Raw genomic sequence first — 20906 nt, 5'->3', positions numbered from 1 at the left:
AGAATGCGTCCTCCTTAAAGAGAATGGGGAATGAGCACGAGCTCCACAGAACTGGTGTTTTCTTCCTTTTATGTGATGGGATGAAAGGTTTGAAAGCAATCTTACCAGATTTAAAATTAAGCACATTTGCATATGTTGTAATCAGAAGCAGTTCATTAGTCATGCAAATATTAACATATTTCTGAAGTACTTGACTTTCTCTGGATGTAGTATTGATAAAAGTTTACAAAAATAAGATATTTTTGGCAGAATATTGTAGCTAGAAAACATTTCATAGAGGATTTCTTACACTTTGCAGACACAAGATAAAGTACTGAGCAGACTTGTGTTGAGCACTCCCATCAGAAAATCTTTTGGAAGCAAGTATAAAGTCTGTACCAACGGAACATGAATACATTTATTTACTGTACAACAAATACTGCACAAAAAGCCTTCTTATGATGCTTTTCCATGTTTTGTATGGTGGTAAAGGGAGCCTTCATATTGGTTCCTTCTTTTTGACACTTTCAATCATTTCAGCTTCCGTGTAGAACCCTCCTAGACAGGTGCTAGGTAAAGCATTTGTTTTGCTCCGTCTGCTTATCACGGGAGCCTCCCCACTGCATCCAATAGGGAGGCATGTTGGACAGTGGAGGAAACATGGCCAATGATGCACAGGCTTTTGTGGGAGTCCCAGTGGGAGGGCACCACTGCAGTGCATCCTGGCATTGACCTTAAGAGCACATGAGGCGGGGTGTCTTTGGTGGGAAGCAGAGTCCCAGGAGGAGGGTGACGGCTGTCTCTCCTTCTGTATGCTGAGGAAAGTGGTCACAGGCAGTCGGCCATGTGAGCCAGGTGTGGAGCTGAGCCTTAAGGGTCCTGGAGAAACTGACAGCGGAGCCCTAAGGCAGAGCTACCTGGGAAAAACAGTGTCCCTGATTACCAGGGGGCTTGCCAAGGGGTCTGCCCAGAAAGGGGACCATTCCAGTGAGGTCAGTGGACAGAAGGTCAGCGCACACAGTCAGAGAGAAAGGGGGTGCCAGGTAGAACCCTGGAGAGTAATCTACCAAGTAGTTCGCCTTTCATATACTTCACTTCAGTGGCAAGGTGAAGCAGCGGCCTTGCCGCATTCAACATAGATAGAAGTCCTCAAGATTGTGCATAGTTTGCTAAGTTGGAGTATACCACACATCCCTTCTCCAATCCCATCATAAAATAAAAACAACAAAAAACAAATCCCCTGGACTGTTTACTGACTGAGCCAAGGACCTACAGTATTAGGAATCTACAAGTCGTTGCTATGGGTAACCCAGGGGAATCCGCTTCAAGCAGCTCCCATGGGAGTAGTGCTACACATGGTCACCATGTTGGGTGCAGTGCCATCACATATGCACATTGAGATCATGTTCAATGTATTCCTGTGCATGGGTGATCACCTCTTTAAGGGTATGTAAAGACAGAAAATTTATTTTGATCTGCCAGAAATACACTTGGCTATGGCTACCAATTTTTGCTGTGGGCTGACAACACACAGCTTGTTAAAGACTTTCAGCCATGCCTAATGTCTTTTGCTAACCTAATGATGTGCTCCTAATGTCAAGTCTCAACAATATACTGGCTAATCATTCTGTAGTCCAATATGAGAACTAGGAGGACTCTGAGATAACTAAGGAAAGGACACAGGACAGCTCTGATATTCTGAAAAGACTGACATGTATTAAACAGATATAACAAAATGTTTCCAAATGTGTATTTACCAGACCAAAAGGTAGCAAATAAGAGAAGTACATTGTTAGAGTTTACATTTTAAAGCCTGATTCCAGCCCACTTTTTTTGTGGTTACTGCAGAAAAAAAATGGAACCTCTGCCAACTGGTTTTGTGAAGGAAACTTGTGTACCAGATGCATACCAGACAGTCCAAAGCCACTTTTCAATGAGGTGGGGAAGATCTCCTTTTCTGCAGTTTCTTATAGACATGAGTTAAAGAGAAAATTCACAGATACAGTGCCTTGAAAAAGTATTCATACCCCTTGAAATTTTCCACATTTGTCATGTTACAACCAAAAATGTAAATGTATTTTTGGGGGATTTTATGTGATAGACCAACACAAACTGGTACAAAATTGTGAAGTGGAAGGAAAATGATGAATGGTTTTCAAAATATATGTCTGAAAAGTGTGGCATGCATTTGTATTCAGCTCCCTTTACTCTGATACCCATAACTAAGATCTAGTGGAACCAATTGCCTTCAGAAGTTACTTAATTAGTAAATAAAGTCCTCCTGTAATTTAATCTCAGTATAAATACAGCTGTTCTGTGAAGCCCTCCGAGGTTTATTAGAGAAAAAACAGCATCAAGGCAAAGGAACACACCAGACAAGTCAGGGATAAAGTTGTAGAAAGGTTTAAATTAGGGTTACGTTATAAAAAAAATCCCAAGCTTTGAACATCTCATGAAGCACTGTTCAATCCATCATCCAAAAATGAAAAGAGTATGGCACAACTGCAAACTCACCAAGACATGGCCATCCACCTAAACTTACAGGCCAGGCAAGGAGAGCATTACTCAGAGAAGCAGCCAAGAGGCCCATGGTAACTCCGGAGGAGATGCAGAGATCCACAGCTCCTGTGGGAGAATCTGCCCACAGGACAACTATTAGTCGTGCACTCCACAAATCTGGCCTTTATGGAAGAGTGGCAAGAAGAATGCCATTGTTGAAAGAAAGCCATAAGAAGTCCTGTTTGCAGTTCGTGAAAATCCATGTGGGGGACACAGCAAACATGTGGAAGAAGGAGCTTTGGTCAAATGAGACCAAAATTGAACTTTTTTGCCTATAAGCAAAATGCTATGTGTGGCGGAAAACTAATAATGTACATCACCGTGAACACACCATCCCAACCCTGAAACATAGTGGTGGCAACATCATGTTGTGGGGATGCTTTTTTTCTTCAGCAGGGACAGGGAAGCTGGTCAGAGTTGGTGGGAAGATGGATGGAGCCAAATACAGGGGAATCTTAGAAGAAAACCTGTTAGAGTCTGCAAAAGACTTGAGACAGGGACTAAGGCTCACCTTCCAGCAGGGCAACGACCCAAAACATACAGCCAGAGCAACGATGGAATGGTTTTGATCAAAGCATATTCATGTGTTAGAATGGTCGAGTCAAAGTCCAGACCTAAATCCAATTGAGAATCAGTGGCAAGACTTCAAAATTGCTGTTCACAGGCACTCTCTATACAATCTGACAGAGCTTGAGCTATTTTGCAAAGAAGAATGGACAAAAAATTTTACTGTCTAAATGTGCAAAGCTGGTAGAGACATACCCAAAAAGACTTGCAGCTGTAATTGAAGCAAAAGGGGGTTCTACAAAGTAATGACCAAGTGATGAATACAAATGCATGCCACACTTTTAGATATTTAAAAAATGTTGAAAATCATTGATCATATTCCTTCCACTTCACAATTATCTGCCACTTTGTGTTGGTCTATCACATAAAATCCCAATAAAATACATTTACATTATTGGTTGTAACATGACTAAATGTCGAAAATTTCAAGGGGTATGAATCATTTTTTCAAGGCACTATGTAATAGCATAACGCAAAAGTGATACAATGCAGTTAACAAGTCCTTCGTTTTAGTGCCTGCATTCATTTTCTTCATTTTTAGGCTTCTTTCCATTGTGATCACTTGGTATTCCTACAAATAGCACTTCCTGTCCCTTTGTGGTAATGATCCACTATTCTCCATTGTATCTATGGAGGTAGCAATGCTTGTCACCAAGGCTGGGCTTCAAACATGTCTGTCTTTGTTCATCACCATTACATGGTGGATTGATTATTCAAGTAGTTTACAAAAGAAGGTAGCATTTGCTTTTTCATTAACCACTTGACCTCAGCAAAGTTTTACCCCCTTCATGATCAGGCCATTTTTTGCGATATGGCCCTGCAATACTTTAACTGACAATTGTGCAGTCTTGAGACGCTGTACCCAAATAAAATGTATGTCCTTTTTTCCCCACAAATAGAGATTTCTTTTGGTGGTATTTGATCCTCTCTACGTTTATTTTACATTTTTTTGTGCTTTAAAAGAACAGAGTGACAATTTTGAAAAAAAAAAAAAAAAAAACAATATGTTTCACTTTCTTCTAGAAAACATATCCAATAACAAATGTAAATAATCACATTTCTTCATCAATTTAGGTCAATATGTATTCTGCTACATATTTTTGGTAAAATAAAAATCAGCATATGTTGATTGGTTTACGCAAAATAAGTTATAGTATCTACAAGCTATGGAATATTTTTATTTATTTTTACTAGTAATGGAGGCGATCAGCGACTTATAGTGGGACTGCAAAATTGCGGCGGACAAATTGGACAATAACTGACACTTTTGACACTTTTTGGGGACCAGTGACACTAATACAGTGATCGGTGCTAAAAACTATGCTATGTCACTGTACTAATGACACTGGCTGGGAAGGGGTTAACATTAGGGGTGATCAAAGGGTTAACTGTGTGCCTAGACTGTGTTTTCTTACTGTGTAGGAGGTGCTTTGACTAGAAGAAGGCATTGATCCATGTTCCTGCTTGCAGGAACACAGAATCAATACCTTCCCTACTGACAGAACAGCAAACTGCCTTGCTTACATCGGCAGATTTCCATTCTGCCTGTGCACTGGGCTCCTGCTGTGATCACACACCCTACCGTACATGAGCTGACACTTGTGTTACAAGGTGTCAGGTGTGAATGGGGAGCAGGTGTGGTAAATTTTGTGTTATCGCTCTCACTCCCTCATACTGGTTACTGGAAGTTCAACATGGCACCTCATGGCAAAGAACTCTCTGAGGATCTGAAAAAAGAATTGTTGCTCTACATAAAGATGGCCTACGCTATAAGACAATCGCCAAGACCCTGAAACTGAGCTGCATTACGGTGCCGAAGACCATACAGCAGTTTAACAGGACAGGTTCCACCCAGAAAAGGCCTTGCCATGGGCGACCAAAGAAGTTGAGTGCACATGCTCAGCATCATATCCAGAGGTTGTTTTGGGGAAATAGATGTGTGAATGCTGCCAGCATTGCTGCAGAGGTTAAAGGGGTGGGAGGTCAGCCTGTCAGTGCTCAGACCATACGCCGCACACTGCATCAAATTGGTCTGCATGGCTGTCATCCCAGAAAGAAGCCTCTTCTAAAGATGATGCACAAGAAAGCCCGCAAACAGTTTGCTGAAGACAAGCAGTCTAAGGACACGGATTACTGGAACCATGTTCTGTGGTCTGATGAGACCAAGATAAACTTATTTGGTTCAGATGGTGTCAAGTGTGTGTGGCGGCAACCAGGTGAGGAGTGCAAAGACAAGTGTGTCTTGCCTACAATCAAACATGGTGGTGGGAGCGTCATGCTCTGGGACTGCATGAGTGCTGCTGGCACTGGGGAGCTACAGTTCATTGAAGGAACCATGAATGCCAACATGTACTGTGACATTTGTATGTATGTAGGTGGTCCCTGCGCTATCAAAGGAGGTGATTTTGATCCCTTCCGACTGCTGCACCACTGGACTGGTACCAGAACCCAGTTAATGAACTATAAATATGGGGATGTGTGGCGCGCTTTCAGAAGTAGAAAATTAAATATAAAAATAAATAATTACTGTGATTAAATTATCAAGGTGAATAAATATTGTGTTGTATTCTCTCAATTCCTTATCCTTGTGATGTGTTATAAAATTATATAAAAAGTAAAATAAAGTACAATCAATCTTCAAGGTGCTAAAATCAAATATTCTAAACTAGAAGGTGCTTCAATCCAATAAATATATTACATAATTCAATGAATTCTTTAAATCAAACTGGGTGTTTTCAATCTTCGAAATTATTCAATAAACCGTGTCCATAATTATCAATACAGTCAATAATTCAATCTTCAATAAGTGCTCGTGCTTTCTTTCCACCTTAAATGATTATAAAAAATCCAATTGTGTGTCTCCAACTTATATCCTAAAGTGCTTCTGTGCAGTATAAGGTGCTGTGCCTTGTTCCTCCACCAGGTGTCACCTCTAGGTGTACAAAACTCTCACCTTCATACAGTGATTAGATCGCCTGAATGTATGTAATGCACCCCCGGTTGGGTGTTGGTAAGCCTGGATTTACTGCCTGCGGCTTCCTAGTCCTTATCCCGGTATCCTTCTCTGGGTCCGCCTCGATATGTTATGGTCCTCAGGGGTCCTAATCTCCTATCGCGACCTCAAGGCTCATTTAAACATAAAGTGCCATCATGGTGCAGTATTTCTTAAAAACCACTTTATTAATAAAACATGTCATTGCACTTACAATTTTTCCACTTGGTTTGGGCGTAGTATTACTCTGCGTATTGTTTGGAGAACTTGGCTCCGGTCCGTAACGTCACTTCCGGTTACTATGGCTTGCTCCTCCTACGCGTTACGTCACATCACGCGACTTCCTAAATATATATTTATTGGATTGAAGCACCTTCTAGTTTAGAATATTTGATTTTAGCACCTTGAAGATTGATTGTACTTTATTTTACTTTTTATATAATTTTATAAATCACAAGGATAAGGAATTGAGAGAATACAACGCAATATTTATTCATCTTGATAATTTAATCACAGTAATTATTTATTTATATATTTAATTTTCTACTTCTGAAAGCGCGCCACACATCCCCATATTTAATGTACTGTGACATACTGAAGCAGAGTATGATCCCCTCTCTTCACAGACAGGGCCGCAGGGCAGTATTCCAACATGATAACAACCCCAAACACACCTCCAAAACGACAACAGCCTTACTAAAGAAGCTGAGGATAAAGCAGATGGACTGGCCAAGCATGTTTCCAGATCTAAACCCTATTGAGCATCTGTGGGGCATCCTCAAACGGAAGGTGGAGGAGCCCAAGGTCTCCAACATCCACCAGCTTTGTGATGTGGTAATGGAGGAGTGGAAGAGGAATCCAGTGGCAACTTGTGAAGCTCTGGTGAACTCCATGTCCAAGAGGGTTAAGGCAGTGCTGTAAAATAATGGTGGCCACACAAAATATTGACACTTTGGGCCCAATTTGGACATTTTACCTTAGGGGTGTACTCACTTTTGTTGCCAACGGTTTAGACAATAATGGCTGTGTGTTGAGTTATTTTGAGGGGACAGCAAATTTACACTGTTATATAAGCTGCATGCTTACTACTTTACATTGTATCAAAGTGTCATGTCTTCAGTGTTGTCACATGAAAAGATATAATAACATATTTACAAAAAAATGTGAGGGGTGTACTCACCTCTGTGAGATACTGTATATATATATATATATATATATATATATATATATATATATATATATATATATATATATAGATATATATATTTTTTTTATTTTATTTATTTATTTATTTTAAAGTAGAGTGCATTTTTCTATTAAATTACCTCATGTGTTCAGTTTTTTTCAAATTAAATACTGTACAGGGGTTATTTTTGTGTACACAGAGAATCTCATAACATTACAGACCCAGAATGTATCAATCTCATGTAGAGAGAAAAATCACAAAATTGCATGATTCTGTTAGGGCGTATGATTCTCCTGGTTAGGCGGAAGTCACATCAGAGTCATATTGCTCTACCATAAAGAAGGAAAGGATCGGTCTCTGTGGGTTAAGGGGGAATGGTTTATGTCCCTTCCTAATATTTTCACAGCTTGGTTGGTATCCTTTATCTTTGTACTTCTTAACGTCGGTATCCTAATTTGGCAGCACAGGAAATTACATCACCTTATTTTTAAATAAAATAAGAGCAAGTGACAATGTCTTTTATCACACACAGGACTAATACTATGGATGATGCATATGATATCCCTTATGCAGTATTTGCTCAAATTTAATTAAACGTTAGCCTGTGTTATTTTTTATTTTCCCTTATATTTGCATGCAGAAACTCATGTAACAGGAAAAACAAATCATGTGAAGAGTAAGAACATATCCCATGTGTAAGGAAAGAGTTTAAAGGGGAACGTCACTAAGGGCCACCCGCCTCCCATTCCATCTCACTCTCTTATCTTTTTCTGGGTTACTGGGTAATCCATTAAAAGTAGGGGGAGTGTCAGGAGAATCCCCCACCCCCCCAAAAAAAAAAGGAAATAAAAAAAAAAAAAAGACAGCCCTCCGATGATGCACCATGGTACATGGGCAGAAGAATACCTTGCATTCTTCTGGGATGCAGTCAAGTGACAAGCCATTGTTGCCAAGGAAAGAAATTAGGAAGGGTGGGGAGAATTCTCCAAAAAAAAAAAGGAAATTAAAAAAAAAAAAAAGACAGCCCTCCGATGATGCACCATGGTACATGGTCAGAAGAATACCTTGCATTCTTCTGGGATGCAGTCAAGTGACAAGCCATTGTTGCCAAGGAAAGAAATTAGGAAGGGTGGGGAGAATTCTCCAAAAAAAAAAAGGTGAATAAAAAAATAAAAAGCATGTTGACATTTTGAGAGTAGAGGGGGCGGCAAGGGATTTGATGGTGGAAAGTGGCAGGGGAGGGTAAGGGCCTGCTTTGATGAATCAAACATAATGTGTTTAATTCTAGACACTACAATTTTAGATTGGTTTGCTTATGTTATATATTGATCTTTCTATTAAAAAAATGGGCTGCTGCTTTTATACATTATGATATTTTCAAGGCAGTTTTTAATCATCTTGTGTATGGAGGTAGAACAATACTAGAGGTACACAGGAGTAATCTAAAACTGGTGGCTGTTAATGTGATCACTAGCAAAACAATGGATTACAATTTGTCATCTGATGTTCTGCTCTCCCCTTCTGATAAACCAGCAACTTCAGTGGGTATTGCAACACACACTAAATAATAAAGGTTAGTTTCAGGTAAAAGGAAAAACATCAAAGGCACCGTTTATATATGTGGTCTTGATTCATACAACGTTTATGTTGTATGTTTAGGTGATAGCTAGTATATAAAGGGTTAATTTAACACACATCTACCACATCGTCATAATCATGAAGCCCCTTAAATTTAACAAACTCCTTAAATCCATTCAGGTATCAATCAGGTATCCATTTAGAAATGTAATTTGTTAATCTATGCTTGCCCTTGTAAGTACGAAACATTTACTAAGCATGACCACATTCAATAATCTATTAAATGGTTTTTCTCCTGTTCTACACCACCGTATGTTGGCTCAGAAATTGATTGTCATTTAAGCAGCAAAAGCACATAAAACTCAGCACAGTAGCATCAAACAAGCCACATTAATCATGTAAATACCTTTATGGAAGATATCAATATGTTCTTCTTGGTTAGGGATGTGTTCTACAATGTATGAATATAATCCATTTTTTAGATGAGATGCCTTGAGCTTGAAGGCAGTAAAGCATACAGTATATCTAAATGCATTCTGCTGCATTAATTAAAGATCATCATCTATAGAAATAGTAAAGGTCTCTTAAGATTGTTATCATTACTAGTTTTTTTTTTTAAATACATTTATTTAAAAAAAAAAAATGAAGTATCTTAGTTAAAAAATTGTAATGATAACATTTGGTATTTTACCAAAACACTTATGAAGCATTCTTTATAAAAAAAAATTTCCATCACCCATAGCACACCTACTGAAATTTCAGATAATACAGTGACAATGCCTACACTGGCTAATAAAATTAGAGAGAAAGGATGGATACTAAGTGTTATGATATTATCAATTATAATTCTTTGTTTGATATAGCAGGATACCATCATAAATGATTGAAAATATTTTCTTCCTCTTCAAGACTTTTATTTGGGCTCTAACATAAAGGTACACTGCCATGAGAAAATCATGGAGTCTGTCACTGGGGAACTCTCCTTTGGGAATGCTAGTTCCCTGGCTGTCATGTTAATGCTTTGGTTTAATGCTGTCTGACCTGTATAGAAAATAGATCTGACACTCATTTAAAGCATGCCTGTTCTGGGTCAGTGAATCAAAAGTAGTTAAGCCAGACACAGCCGGATAACTAGCAATTTCAGAAGAAGACCCGCGATAGAAGGCCTCATACTTCCCCGATGACAGAGTCACTTTAATGAGAAGTGACTTTGTGAAATATATGGAATGATATAAAACACAAAAGAGTAATTTATAAAACTCCCAGGCTTCTACTTCTACTTTAAAGAGGAGTTCCACTCATTTTTGTGTTTATTAAAAGTCAGCAGCTACAAAAATTGAAGCTGCTGACTTTTAATAAGCACACACTCATCTGTCCCACGATTAAGCGATGCGGCCGCCCAAAGCCTCGATCCTCTCCCTCTCTTCTCGGTGGCACCGGCATCTCTAGTTTGGGCACCCGGCTGGGACAGCTTGCGGCTTCACAGTCGGGTGCGCACTGTGCATATGGGAGTCGCACTGCACGTTGTGAATGGCCGGGCAATTGGTGACGGGACCTGTGACGTGTCCCAGAAGATTGCAGGAAGGGAGGGGGAGAGGAAAACTTCCGCTCGAGCCACCTAGGCATCCTAAACGGAAGTGGGAGTGGGTACCTGTCAAATCTAGGTACCCGCTCCTCCCCCCCCCCCCAAAAAAAAATTGGCATGCCAAATGTGGCATGTCAGGGGTCTGGAGTACTTAAAGCAGAAGTTCCACTTTTGGGTTGAAGTCCGCTTTAAGAGCACCACTGTATAGAGACTGGTGGAAATTTAAACTTGGTATTAATAATCAAAGCAACTAATACTATTCCAGCCATCATGCAGGTTAGAAAATAAAAGCAATGCAATATCATTCTAAAGATAGTATCTACTTTTAGGAGCTTTTAAAAAACATCTAGAAATGTTAAATACAAATGTAAACAAATGCCTAAATACCAATGTTTCTTCAAGGTAAGTCTCCAATTTCTTCACCACTTGTGCTCAGAAGTGTGGATGCACACTCACCAGAAATGTTTGACCCCTTATTACTGGCAGGCCAAAATGTGCTTTTTGCCCTCAGAGGCTGAAATCCCCCTGAGATTAGTCTCCAATATCCTTTGGTCTCCATTTTGGTCATTTCATGAATGATTATCACTAAAATCAGAGAAGGATATTGTAAATTACCGTATATACTCGAGTATAAGCCGACCCGAGTATAAGCCGAGGCCCCTACTTTTACCACAAAAAGATGGGAAAAATCATTGCCTCGAGTATAAGCCTAGGGTGAGAATGCAGAGCGGCGGGCATGGTACAGGAGAATGCAGGGTGACTGGCATGGTGCAGGAGAATGCAGGGTACTTGCATGGTGCAGGAGAATGCAGGGCGGTGAGCATGGTAAAGGAGAATGCAGGGTGACTGGCATGGTGCAGGAGAATGCAGGGTACTGACATGGTGCAGGAGAATGCAGGGTACTGGCATGGTGCAGGAGAATGCAGGGTACTGGCATGGTGCAGGAGAATGCAGGGTACTGGTATGGTGCAGGAGAATGCAGGGTACTGGCATGGTGCAGGAGAATGCAGGGTACTGGCATGGTACAGGAGAATGCAGGGTACTGGCATGATACAAGAGGATCCGGGGTTGTGGGCATACTACAGGAGATGCAGTGCTGTGGGCATGGTACAGGTGGACCATGCCCGCAGCACTGCATCCCTTGTAGTGTGCCCGCAGCCCTGCATAATGGCAGGTAGTGAAGCTGTTTCACTTACCTGTTCCAGAGGCGCCTTCATTTTAAAAATGGCGCCGCCCGGCGCCGACACGTCATTGCGCAGGCGCCGACGCCGCTCGTGTAATTTCGGTTATTCCCGGCCTCTCCCGAGCGGCGGCGGCACGTGCGCGGTGACATGTATGCGACAGGCGGCGCCATTTTTAAAGCTTAAGCCCGTCGGAGCGGACAGGGAATTTTTTTTTTCCTTGACTCGAGTATAAGCCGAGGGGGACGTTTTCAGCACAAAAAAATGTGCTGAAAAACTCGGCTTATACTCGAGTATATACGGTAATACCAAAATATTAGGCTGTCCATGTAGTATTTGTCTGGGTTTGCTGCTGCATAGAAATATCATTAGATAAATAATATTATAGAAACTCTCACAGATCTTGACCAGGAGTGTGTGCCTAAACAAGAGGAGTTTATTCTGTTCATCATTTGGTTGATGGATCACAGTCCTTCTTTTTTAAGGCATGTGTGACTTTTAATGTGACTAAGAAAGACCTACTAGACTTACGAGACCCTGTGGCACTCTCATTCTTCTACTGTACTCACTGATAATATTATGAGGACCTATCTGGACCCATCGGCTTCTTGGGAGTTGCCTTTTTTATTTGAAATTAATAACTTTTTTCTAATAAGGCTAGCCATACATTATACTATTTTTTTTTTTTGCACAATTTTCCATTAGATTTACCAAAACCATATAATATGAGGTCAAACTGTAATCTGTAAACTGCAATCAATCTGTATGCAATCGGGCAGGCACTTCTATGACATTGTTGAAGGTAAAACTCAAGGAAATTGAATAAGAAAATTGCATAATGTATAGCCAGCTTTAGGGTCCAGCACTCCACTAACTCCTGTGCATCCCTACCACCCAACCATTCCTATTCTTGCGGCACTGTCCAGGATTTCAACAAAAACCTTGCATCCTTTGGATCTGGGCTGTGTCCCACAGCTGAGCGCCATAATGCTTGGCACTGGGGTTATGATAGAACAGAAGGCTGGGTGCCATGGGTTCTAGCATGTAAAACATCATCATTGCTCTTTGTGCTATTTTCCTGAATTACATTGTTTATATCATGAAATACGACTGTAAGGGTTGATGTTTAGTAGTAGTACTGCTGTGAATTGATATGGATCAAGGGTTGCATTGGGCAAATATTAGCACACTGCTATCTATAAAATAAAAAACACTATGCTGTAAGAAAGTTTATACATTTTTTAGTGTTCAGAAGTCTAATGTGAATTTTCCATTTCTCTGTTTTTTTCTTCCAGACAGTATGACGAGTAAACTAGCGGACAAGAAGGAGCAGATGATACCATGAAGAGTAGGTCACAGGCCCTTTGTTGCCATCTGTTTAGTAAGTAAAGATTAACTCATTGGCAGAGTATTTATGTTCATTAATCTTTTTTATAGATCCTTTCCAACAGAACAGTTTCACAGGTGTTTCCATTGGCTGGAATGATTTAAAGTGACTGTTTAAAGTTGTTAAAGAAAACCTGTCATGGGAAGAACATGGAGGTGCCTTTCCTGGCCTCTCCTTTTGAAAATGCTAATTGGACCATTGTCAAGCAGATCTGCTTGCTTCATTATCTAGCACAATTATGAAAATGAGTAAGGGCTCTTTCACACGGGCGATCCGATCAGATCCGCCTGTCAGTTTTTTAGGCGGATCTGATCGGATCCTCCATGCAGCTCTATGGGGCAGCGGGTGTCAGCGGAGACACCTCCGCTGACACCCGCTGCCATCTGTATCCGATCCTGTCCGTGAAATCTGGACGGATGGAAACCCTATTTTTCCATCCGTTTAGTAATCGAGTCGGATCGGATCTGATGAGAGCGGACAGGCGGTCCGCTCTCATCCGATCCCCCATAGAGGGCAGCGGGGGCTGAGACACCTCCCTCTCCGCTCTGGATCATGGATCGATCCCCGCTGAGCAACACGGATCCGCCTACGGAGGCGGACCGTGTGAAAGAGCCCTTAGTGGGTTAGGTTAGTGACTTAAGCCTAGTACACACAGGCCAAATGTCGGCCACATGGGCGACATTCAGCCAGTGTGCATGGCAGCCATTGCAACAGAAGCCAATGGCTGAGAGCACTGACCAGAGTATTTTAGGGGGCGAACAGAACACAATAGAACAGCAGGGGAGATCGCTGCACTAATGTCTGATGGTTAGTACAGCAGCTCCTCCTGAGCTGTCCGCTGGGTTGAACCAACAAAAAAAACTAGTGGTGTGTATCAGGCTTTAAAATGTACTACCACTGGCTATCAGCATACTAACCAGGCAATTAGCATTTCCAAAAGGAGGGCAGCAATGGCAAACCCCTAAATTCCCTGAAATTTCCATGTGAAAGTCTTGGGCCATTTGTTTAGTTATTTTATAGTCATTTACCGTCTCAGTATTTGATTTGATTTGTTTTTGCTTGGAACTTTCTTGAGATCCCAGTTTTCTATAATGAGAATGCATTTCCTAAAATCTTATAAGTGGATTTGTTACTGTAATCAGAAAAGGTCATCTGCCTGAACCATTATTATTTTCTTAACCCCATAGGGACAAAAGCATCTTTACATTTCAGTTATATAGTAATTTAAACTAAAGTATTTTTTTCAGTATTTGTCAAATAGTATTTGAAAGTACAGTTTTACTACTGTTTGTTAAAAATTATTTTCTACTGCTAGTAATATAATATAAAATATAACCTTGTAAAATATACCTACTGTCATATACAAACTGCTTTAGGGCATTTTTAGCATGCAAAAAAACACAAATGCCCATTCCATGCAAAGCATATCCCTGCATTTTTTTTAGCGCTATTGTGTTAGTTTGCCAAAAACAAAGTTGTTTTTGCAATCATAAATAATGTATAACAACACTTAGAAGAGTTGCAAAGGACTATAGATGCTTGTGATTTTGTCTTGGTAGCAAGATTTTATTTTGATTTTCCTTTATTTGTCGGAATTTTTCCTGTTCTTTCACCAGTATTTGTATTTGTAGGATTAGTACTGTACAGCAGTTTCCTCTGCGAATGACCTTAGCAGAGACTGGATTTTAGAAGAAAGGGTCACAAAATCATAACAAAACATAAAATGTAAAATGCGTAGAAAATAACCTGTATAAGGATAGGTAGCTTGGTGCCAGTCACTGCATATTGTTAACTGCAACTACTTAGCATTGTGACCATGCTGAACTAATAAAACAGCTCAGGCTTCCTGACCTGCTAGTCCGGAGGTCTCCAAAGTTTTCTATACGAGGGCCACATTGTAAAGTTTACAAATAATCAGGGGCTGAAAACAATTTTATATGAAAATGGTGACGTTTCACTTTTTTGTAATCATCATGATATAATTTAAAACAACAGATAAAAAAACTTAAAAGGGAATTATGACCTTTTTTTTATGGACTTTTTTTTTGTGGCAGAATCATACTTGACTAGGTGGATGCTGCATCTGGCCCCAACCGGCTCTAACACTGAGAACCGAGCGATCAAACAACGCTGATCGCTCCATTCTGAGGGCTCCCTGAGCCGAGAGCTGGTGACTGTCAGTAACCGCTCTTTGCTCTCTCCCCCCCCCCCCAAGCTCACTGGAGGGCTGGGATTTGGAGGGGGCAGGAGCGAGGCACTCAGCAGCTCACGAAAGGGGGTGAGCCAGGTTTTGATCCAGGCATGTGGGCGGATCCCAACTACATTTTTCAGATCTTGTCCGAGCCTGGACTAGCTGTGTGACTTCAGCCAACAGCAGGCTTCAGCCCGCTGTCAGCTAAAAACAGGGGACAGGAGTGCAGAATGAACAAATTACAAAACAACTGTAGCCAATCAGAGTCCCCCCTTACATCAGGTTCCCTTTACATGAGAATCCCCTCTTACATCAGGGTCCCCCTTACACGAGAGTCCCTATTGAAGTCCTCTCTTATATCAGAGTCCTCATTAGAGTCTACTCATACCTCACGATCTTACAGCAAAGTCACTGACCCTAGCTGTGGGCCAGATAAAATCTTACAGCGGCCACATTTGGCCAACGGGCTATAGATAGATGCTAGTCTCATACTCTATCTCAACACAGATCTCAGAGTTTCTAAAATCAAACAATACTTCAGACCCAGTGGGGGCAACAAGAAACCAGCTAGTGAGTTGTGTCTTTGTGTGTGCTTCTGATGATACAGTTATCTATCTAGTAGCAGCTCCTGAACACCCTGCTGAAAATGAATTCAGACTATGTGTGGATGCAGAAATAGAATATTACTTTATAACCTTTTAACTTTAACACACGAAGTAGAAAAAACAACCTTTTATGGCCAGTAGGACAAAACCATCCAAGAATGTAAAGCCAACCACACCAACCAACCAACCAATCTGTGTTATCTGAAAATATTTAAAGAAGAAGTTATCATCAAGGCATTTTTGGCCAACATCACTTGAACTTTAACTGTAGATTAATAGGGATTAGAATATGCATAGTGGATTTGGTTACTCCCACTGCCCACATTAGCACATCGGATTTTCTTAGGAAAACAGATCATTGGATTATTCTTCAAAGGAAAAGGCTAACACATTTGGCATATGTTATCCAAAATAATAGTCTTATTTTTTCTTCCATATCACTATAATAGAAACTCTTTGGAGGTCCTAATTTCATGTTAGAAGCAAAGTCCTTAGCAAAGTCATTATATATATATTTTTTTATCTTTCAGAAAATTTGTATTAACTTTCAAGTTTAAATTCAAAAAGCTAAACAATACATAGTAAAGGAAAGAAATCAGCATGTTTGCATAAGCCAATGTAACATTGGAAAATGGCATAACAAGGCATTACGGAAACAAAACAGGAATGGCCCTGGGCATTACAGTGGTTGTAAAGGCAAGACTTTTTTTACCTTAAAGTGGTAAAAGCTAGACATTTCTTACCCTAATGCATTCCCTGCATTAGGTAAAAAACGTACCACTGGTTCTATCACCCCTTCATCCCTTTATACTTACCAGAGTCCTATCTTGATCCAGTGCTGTGTGTGTCTGCAGCGGCGCTGGTCCCTATCTCTCTCTCTTCTCACAGACTCAGAGACACCAACGGGAGCCATTGGCTCCTGCTGCTGTCAATCAAATCCTGTGAGGAGGAAGTGGAGGGCAGGGCTGAGGCAAGCCGTCTGTGTCAATAAACACACACAACCTAGCTAGGGAGCAAGTGCGTAGGTGTGCCACCATAGGAAGAGGCTTCATGTGGTGGAGCAAAAAGTAGAGGAGGAGCCAGGAGCGCTAGCGGGAGGTTCCTAGAAGAGGAGGTTCTGGGCTGCTCTGTGCAAAACACACAGAGCATGTGGGTATACCATGTTAATTATTTTAATTTTAAAAATGACCCTGTACAACCCTTTACAACTGCTTTAACGCATCCCCTGCACTAAGGTAAATACTTACCTGAGTCCTGTATTGATTCAGGGCTGTGCCTGTCTGCAGAAGCGCTGGTACTATCTCCCCATCCTTACAGGCTCAGAGCCATTGGCTCCCACTACTGTCAATCAAAGCCTGTGAGGAAGTAGTGGGGAACGACATTATTGTTTTATGGAAAATTAAACAACACATCTTTTCCTTGTAGTTTTGCAATAAACCGCTACATGTAAGATATGCAGTGCTTCAGTATGAATGCTCCAGTTGTCTATATCAGTGTTTCTCAATCCCTTCTCAGTCAAGGCGCCTGTTAAAATTATGGACAGTCTCGAGATACCCCATTCTAAAATGTAAAGAATGATTCTAATAGCTTTACACAATGCAGCAACATCCACACGTAAGACACCCAACATTAGAGGTGATTTATTCTTCCAAAGCAAATACACTTTTGCACACTGGTATTGACTAGTATGCCAATGTTTCTCTTCTCCCTTGATTTCTCTCCATCAGCCAGCTAATGGACCCCCAGTGCTGAGGGAGAGGGGCACAGGAGGGTCAAACAAGGATACCGTGGAGGCAACAGACATTCTCCTTATTAACTGATAATGTAATTGGTTGTTAGGTTGCAAGTGTCAAGAAAGTCATAATGGTGCATATAGAAATCCTGTGGCTTTGTGTAACTAAAAGGCAGGCTTGATCCACCTGCTGGCTTGTATACAATGTTTGATCAATTTTTAGGCATTTTACCAAGGCACCCCTGAAGAAACCTCAAGGAACCCCAGGGTGTCTGGGCATCCTGGTTGAAAAAGGCTGGTCTATAATGTAATAGCACTTTGTTGCAGTTCGTATGCAATCAAGGTTCTTTACTGCTTGGCATGTCACTACTAAAAACTAGCCTGTGGAAGAGAAAATATTTCAAGACTCTTTTCTAAAGGAGAGTAACATACAGGAAAAACTGTCCACCAGTGCATCACCTTTTAACCACTTGCCGACTGCGCACAGTATATTTACTGCGGCAGTCAGCCCCTCACAGGCAGAGCGACGTAGGTCTACGTCGCTAGCCTGCGAGGGCTCTGGGGAGCGAGCGCACGTGGCCGAGGCGCGCTCCTGCTCCCGCGCGGTCACGGACCCCCCCGCACTTGTGACCGGCGGACCCGATGTCCGCCGGTCACTCGGCGATCGTCGGTGGAGAGGGAGAAAGGCAGGCGGCTGATGTAACAAGTGTTAAGCTATTTGCATAACACATATCTGTTCATATCATACGGGAATACTAGATGTTTGTAACGGATTGTCCATATGAGATACTGTATTTTGATTTGTAATGTAATGAGCGATCAGCTCTATGTCTCCGCTTCTGGTCAGGTGACCTCCACTGATGTGCGCACTAGATGATGAGTGGAGGTGCGTCACTTCCGCTGGCATCTGATTGGCGGATGATCGTCACTTCCGCCGACTGCGGATAGGTGGACGATCATCGCATTTGCACATCGCACTTCCGCTATCATATGATTGGATGAAGGTCGTCACTTCCGCCGAGTGCGGATTGGCTGACGATCGTAATACACACAATTAGCCGGTGTGCAACGGCGGGAGTTCGTGACCAGTGAGCGGAGATGCGGGGGTACATAGGCGTGTTAGTTGCGTCTGGGGTCACGCCCAGACGAAGTCTATTGAGACGAAACGTTGGCGACTCCAGACGCAACGTCCACACGCCCCTTGAAACTAGCCGGCCTCCATCACCTACCATCTGGGACTGTTTTGCGGGACGCCGCATCCTCATCCCTGACAATGCTATTGATATGCCTGTTTGTTAAGATACACTGTGAGTATAACTTTTAAATAAACAAGACTACAAGTTTTAAATGGGATTACGCTATGTGTGTTGCCTCTCTCCTCTCTTCACATATTCATGTATGATTGACGATATTTATTGATGAGTGCCAATCCCATACCGATCCTACTACATCTCAAGTGGTGATTCCTTGGAGCTAAAAAAGTACCTTTCAACCTTCAGTGGTTTGGATTTAACAGCTGGGAGAGGCTAGCTCACTAATCTGAGCAGCCATGGAAATTTGGTAAGCTGCTTATCATATCCCATCACAGAGGTGTCCCCTTTCCTTCATACACTCCTGGTGCCCTGGGAAGAATTCCTCCCTTTTCTTTTGGACCATTGCACTTGTGGATTTATGTCTTCTTCACTTTTATTGAAGATTAATTCAGTTGGACATTTTTTCATACACTATCGTGATTATTAGGAACTCATTCATTTGGACACTTATTTATTATTAGTCTTATGAGTATCATTTTTTCGTAGCGCTACACTTTTATGTTATAATGTAAACAAGCCGCCTGTCATTCTCCCCGGTGTAGGAATCGTGATTATACGGTTCTACTATGTAGGACCGTTGATCACTGTTCCTACCCCTGAAGCCACAGCCAATCACAGTTAGAATCACGCCCCTAGGGACACTCACCACCCCTCCCTCTCAAAAAAAAGTTAACCCCTTCACTGCCAGTGTATTTTTACAGTAACAGTGCATATGTATAGCACTGATTACTGTAGAAATGTCACTGGTAACCCCAAAAGTGTCAAAAATGTCAGTCAAGGGTCCGATCTGTCCGCCGCAATGTCGCAGTACCGCAAAAAAAATCGCAGATCGCCGCCATTACGCGTTAAAAAAAAAAACAACAAAAATGACAAAAATCTTTCCCTTTGTTAGTAAACGCGATAACTTTTGCGCAAACCAATCAAAATACGCTTTTCGCGATTTTTTTTCACCAAACATATGTAGCATAAAACAAATTGGCCGAAAATGTTAAAAAATTTTGATTTTTACATTTTTTTGGGGGGAATTTCATATAAAAAAATGTGAAAAATATTGTTATTTTTGCAAAATTGTCGCTCTTTTTTTGTTTATAGCGCGTGATCAAATACCGCCAAAAGAAAGCTCTGTTTGTGGGAAAAAAAGGACATCAAATTCGTTTAGGTACAGCGTCGCACGACCGCGCAATGGTCCGTTAAATTCACGCAGTGCCGAATCGCAAAATACCCCCTGGTCGGAATGGGGGTAAAATCTTCCGGGGCTTAAGTGGTTAAGTGAGACATTTTTGGGTGCCAAAACCTTTGCTGCCAACAAACTATGCACAAAACAAATATGAAAAACCAGGCTATCATGCCAAATAAAATAAATTGTTAAACATGAACCTTTATCTCCAAATTTCCAGGTCATCACCTTCCTTATTGTTTGCTAAGTTAGGCAGCGCCGACATGGTTTGCCAGTGCTACTATCCTTTTGTTCCTTTTCCATCTATATTAATAGGAACATTTGGATAAACAGATCCTAGCAGTTGATGGGCTGGTTATCTGGTCCTTGTGTCTGAATGCAGTTGAATTATGCATGCATGTTTTATCTTCCTTGTAGGTCTTTGGGTGGTTTTTAGGTATGGTTCCAGGAAGGCACACATCCCTTTAGAAGCTTTAGTTATTTCAATTTTTCCTGTGATTTTAATAATATTAATATGTACACATGAAACATATAGACGTTATTTCGAGGATCAACATCCTCTAGGCCTTGCCAAGAAGTAGTAGTAAAGGGCCTTGTAGAACACCAAGAAATACATGCTTTCTTGTCTCTGTTCATGGCCGGAATGTAGGAACTGATTCAGCTAACACACTGTGCTAAGAAGAGTTATCTCTACACACAGCACAGTGGCAGACAGTCTATCAGACAGCTCACAGCAGGCACTAATAATATGCCCTGTCTGCTCGAAGATTTAAATTAAAGATGCTCATATTCATTCTGGCAAAAACAACACTAACCCCCACCTTTATAGATCAGTGTTTTCCAGTATGTTTTATCTTCATGAAGCTACATAAAT

General features: G+C 41.2%; 1 protein-coding gene across 1 annotated transcript in view; it reads left to right on the top strand.

Moving 5' to 3' along the window:
- Positions 1-20906, top strand: part of TMEM108 (transmembrane protein 108) — a 297769-nt gene that overhangs the window by 126974 nt on the left and 149889 nt on the right. Inside the window, exon 3 of the mRNA XM_082259789.1 lies at positions 12923-13008. Within this exon, the coding sequence (XP_082115915.1) occupies positions 12969-13008 (40 nt within the window). The 5' untranslated portion in view covers positions 12923-12968. The remainder of the gene's footprint in view (positions 1-12922; positions 13009-20906) is intronic.

This window comes from Pelophylax lessonae (assembly GCF_965119305.1).
Source record: "Pelophylax lessonae genome assembly, chromosome: 5".
In the NCBI taxonomy this organism is placed as follows: domain Eukaryota; kingdom Metazoa; phylum Chordata; class Amphibia; order Anura; family Ranidae; genus Pelophylax; species Pelophylax lessonae.
Note: the sequence above shows the minus strand (reverse complement) of the source record. Positions and strands in the feature narration are given on the sequence as shown.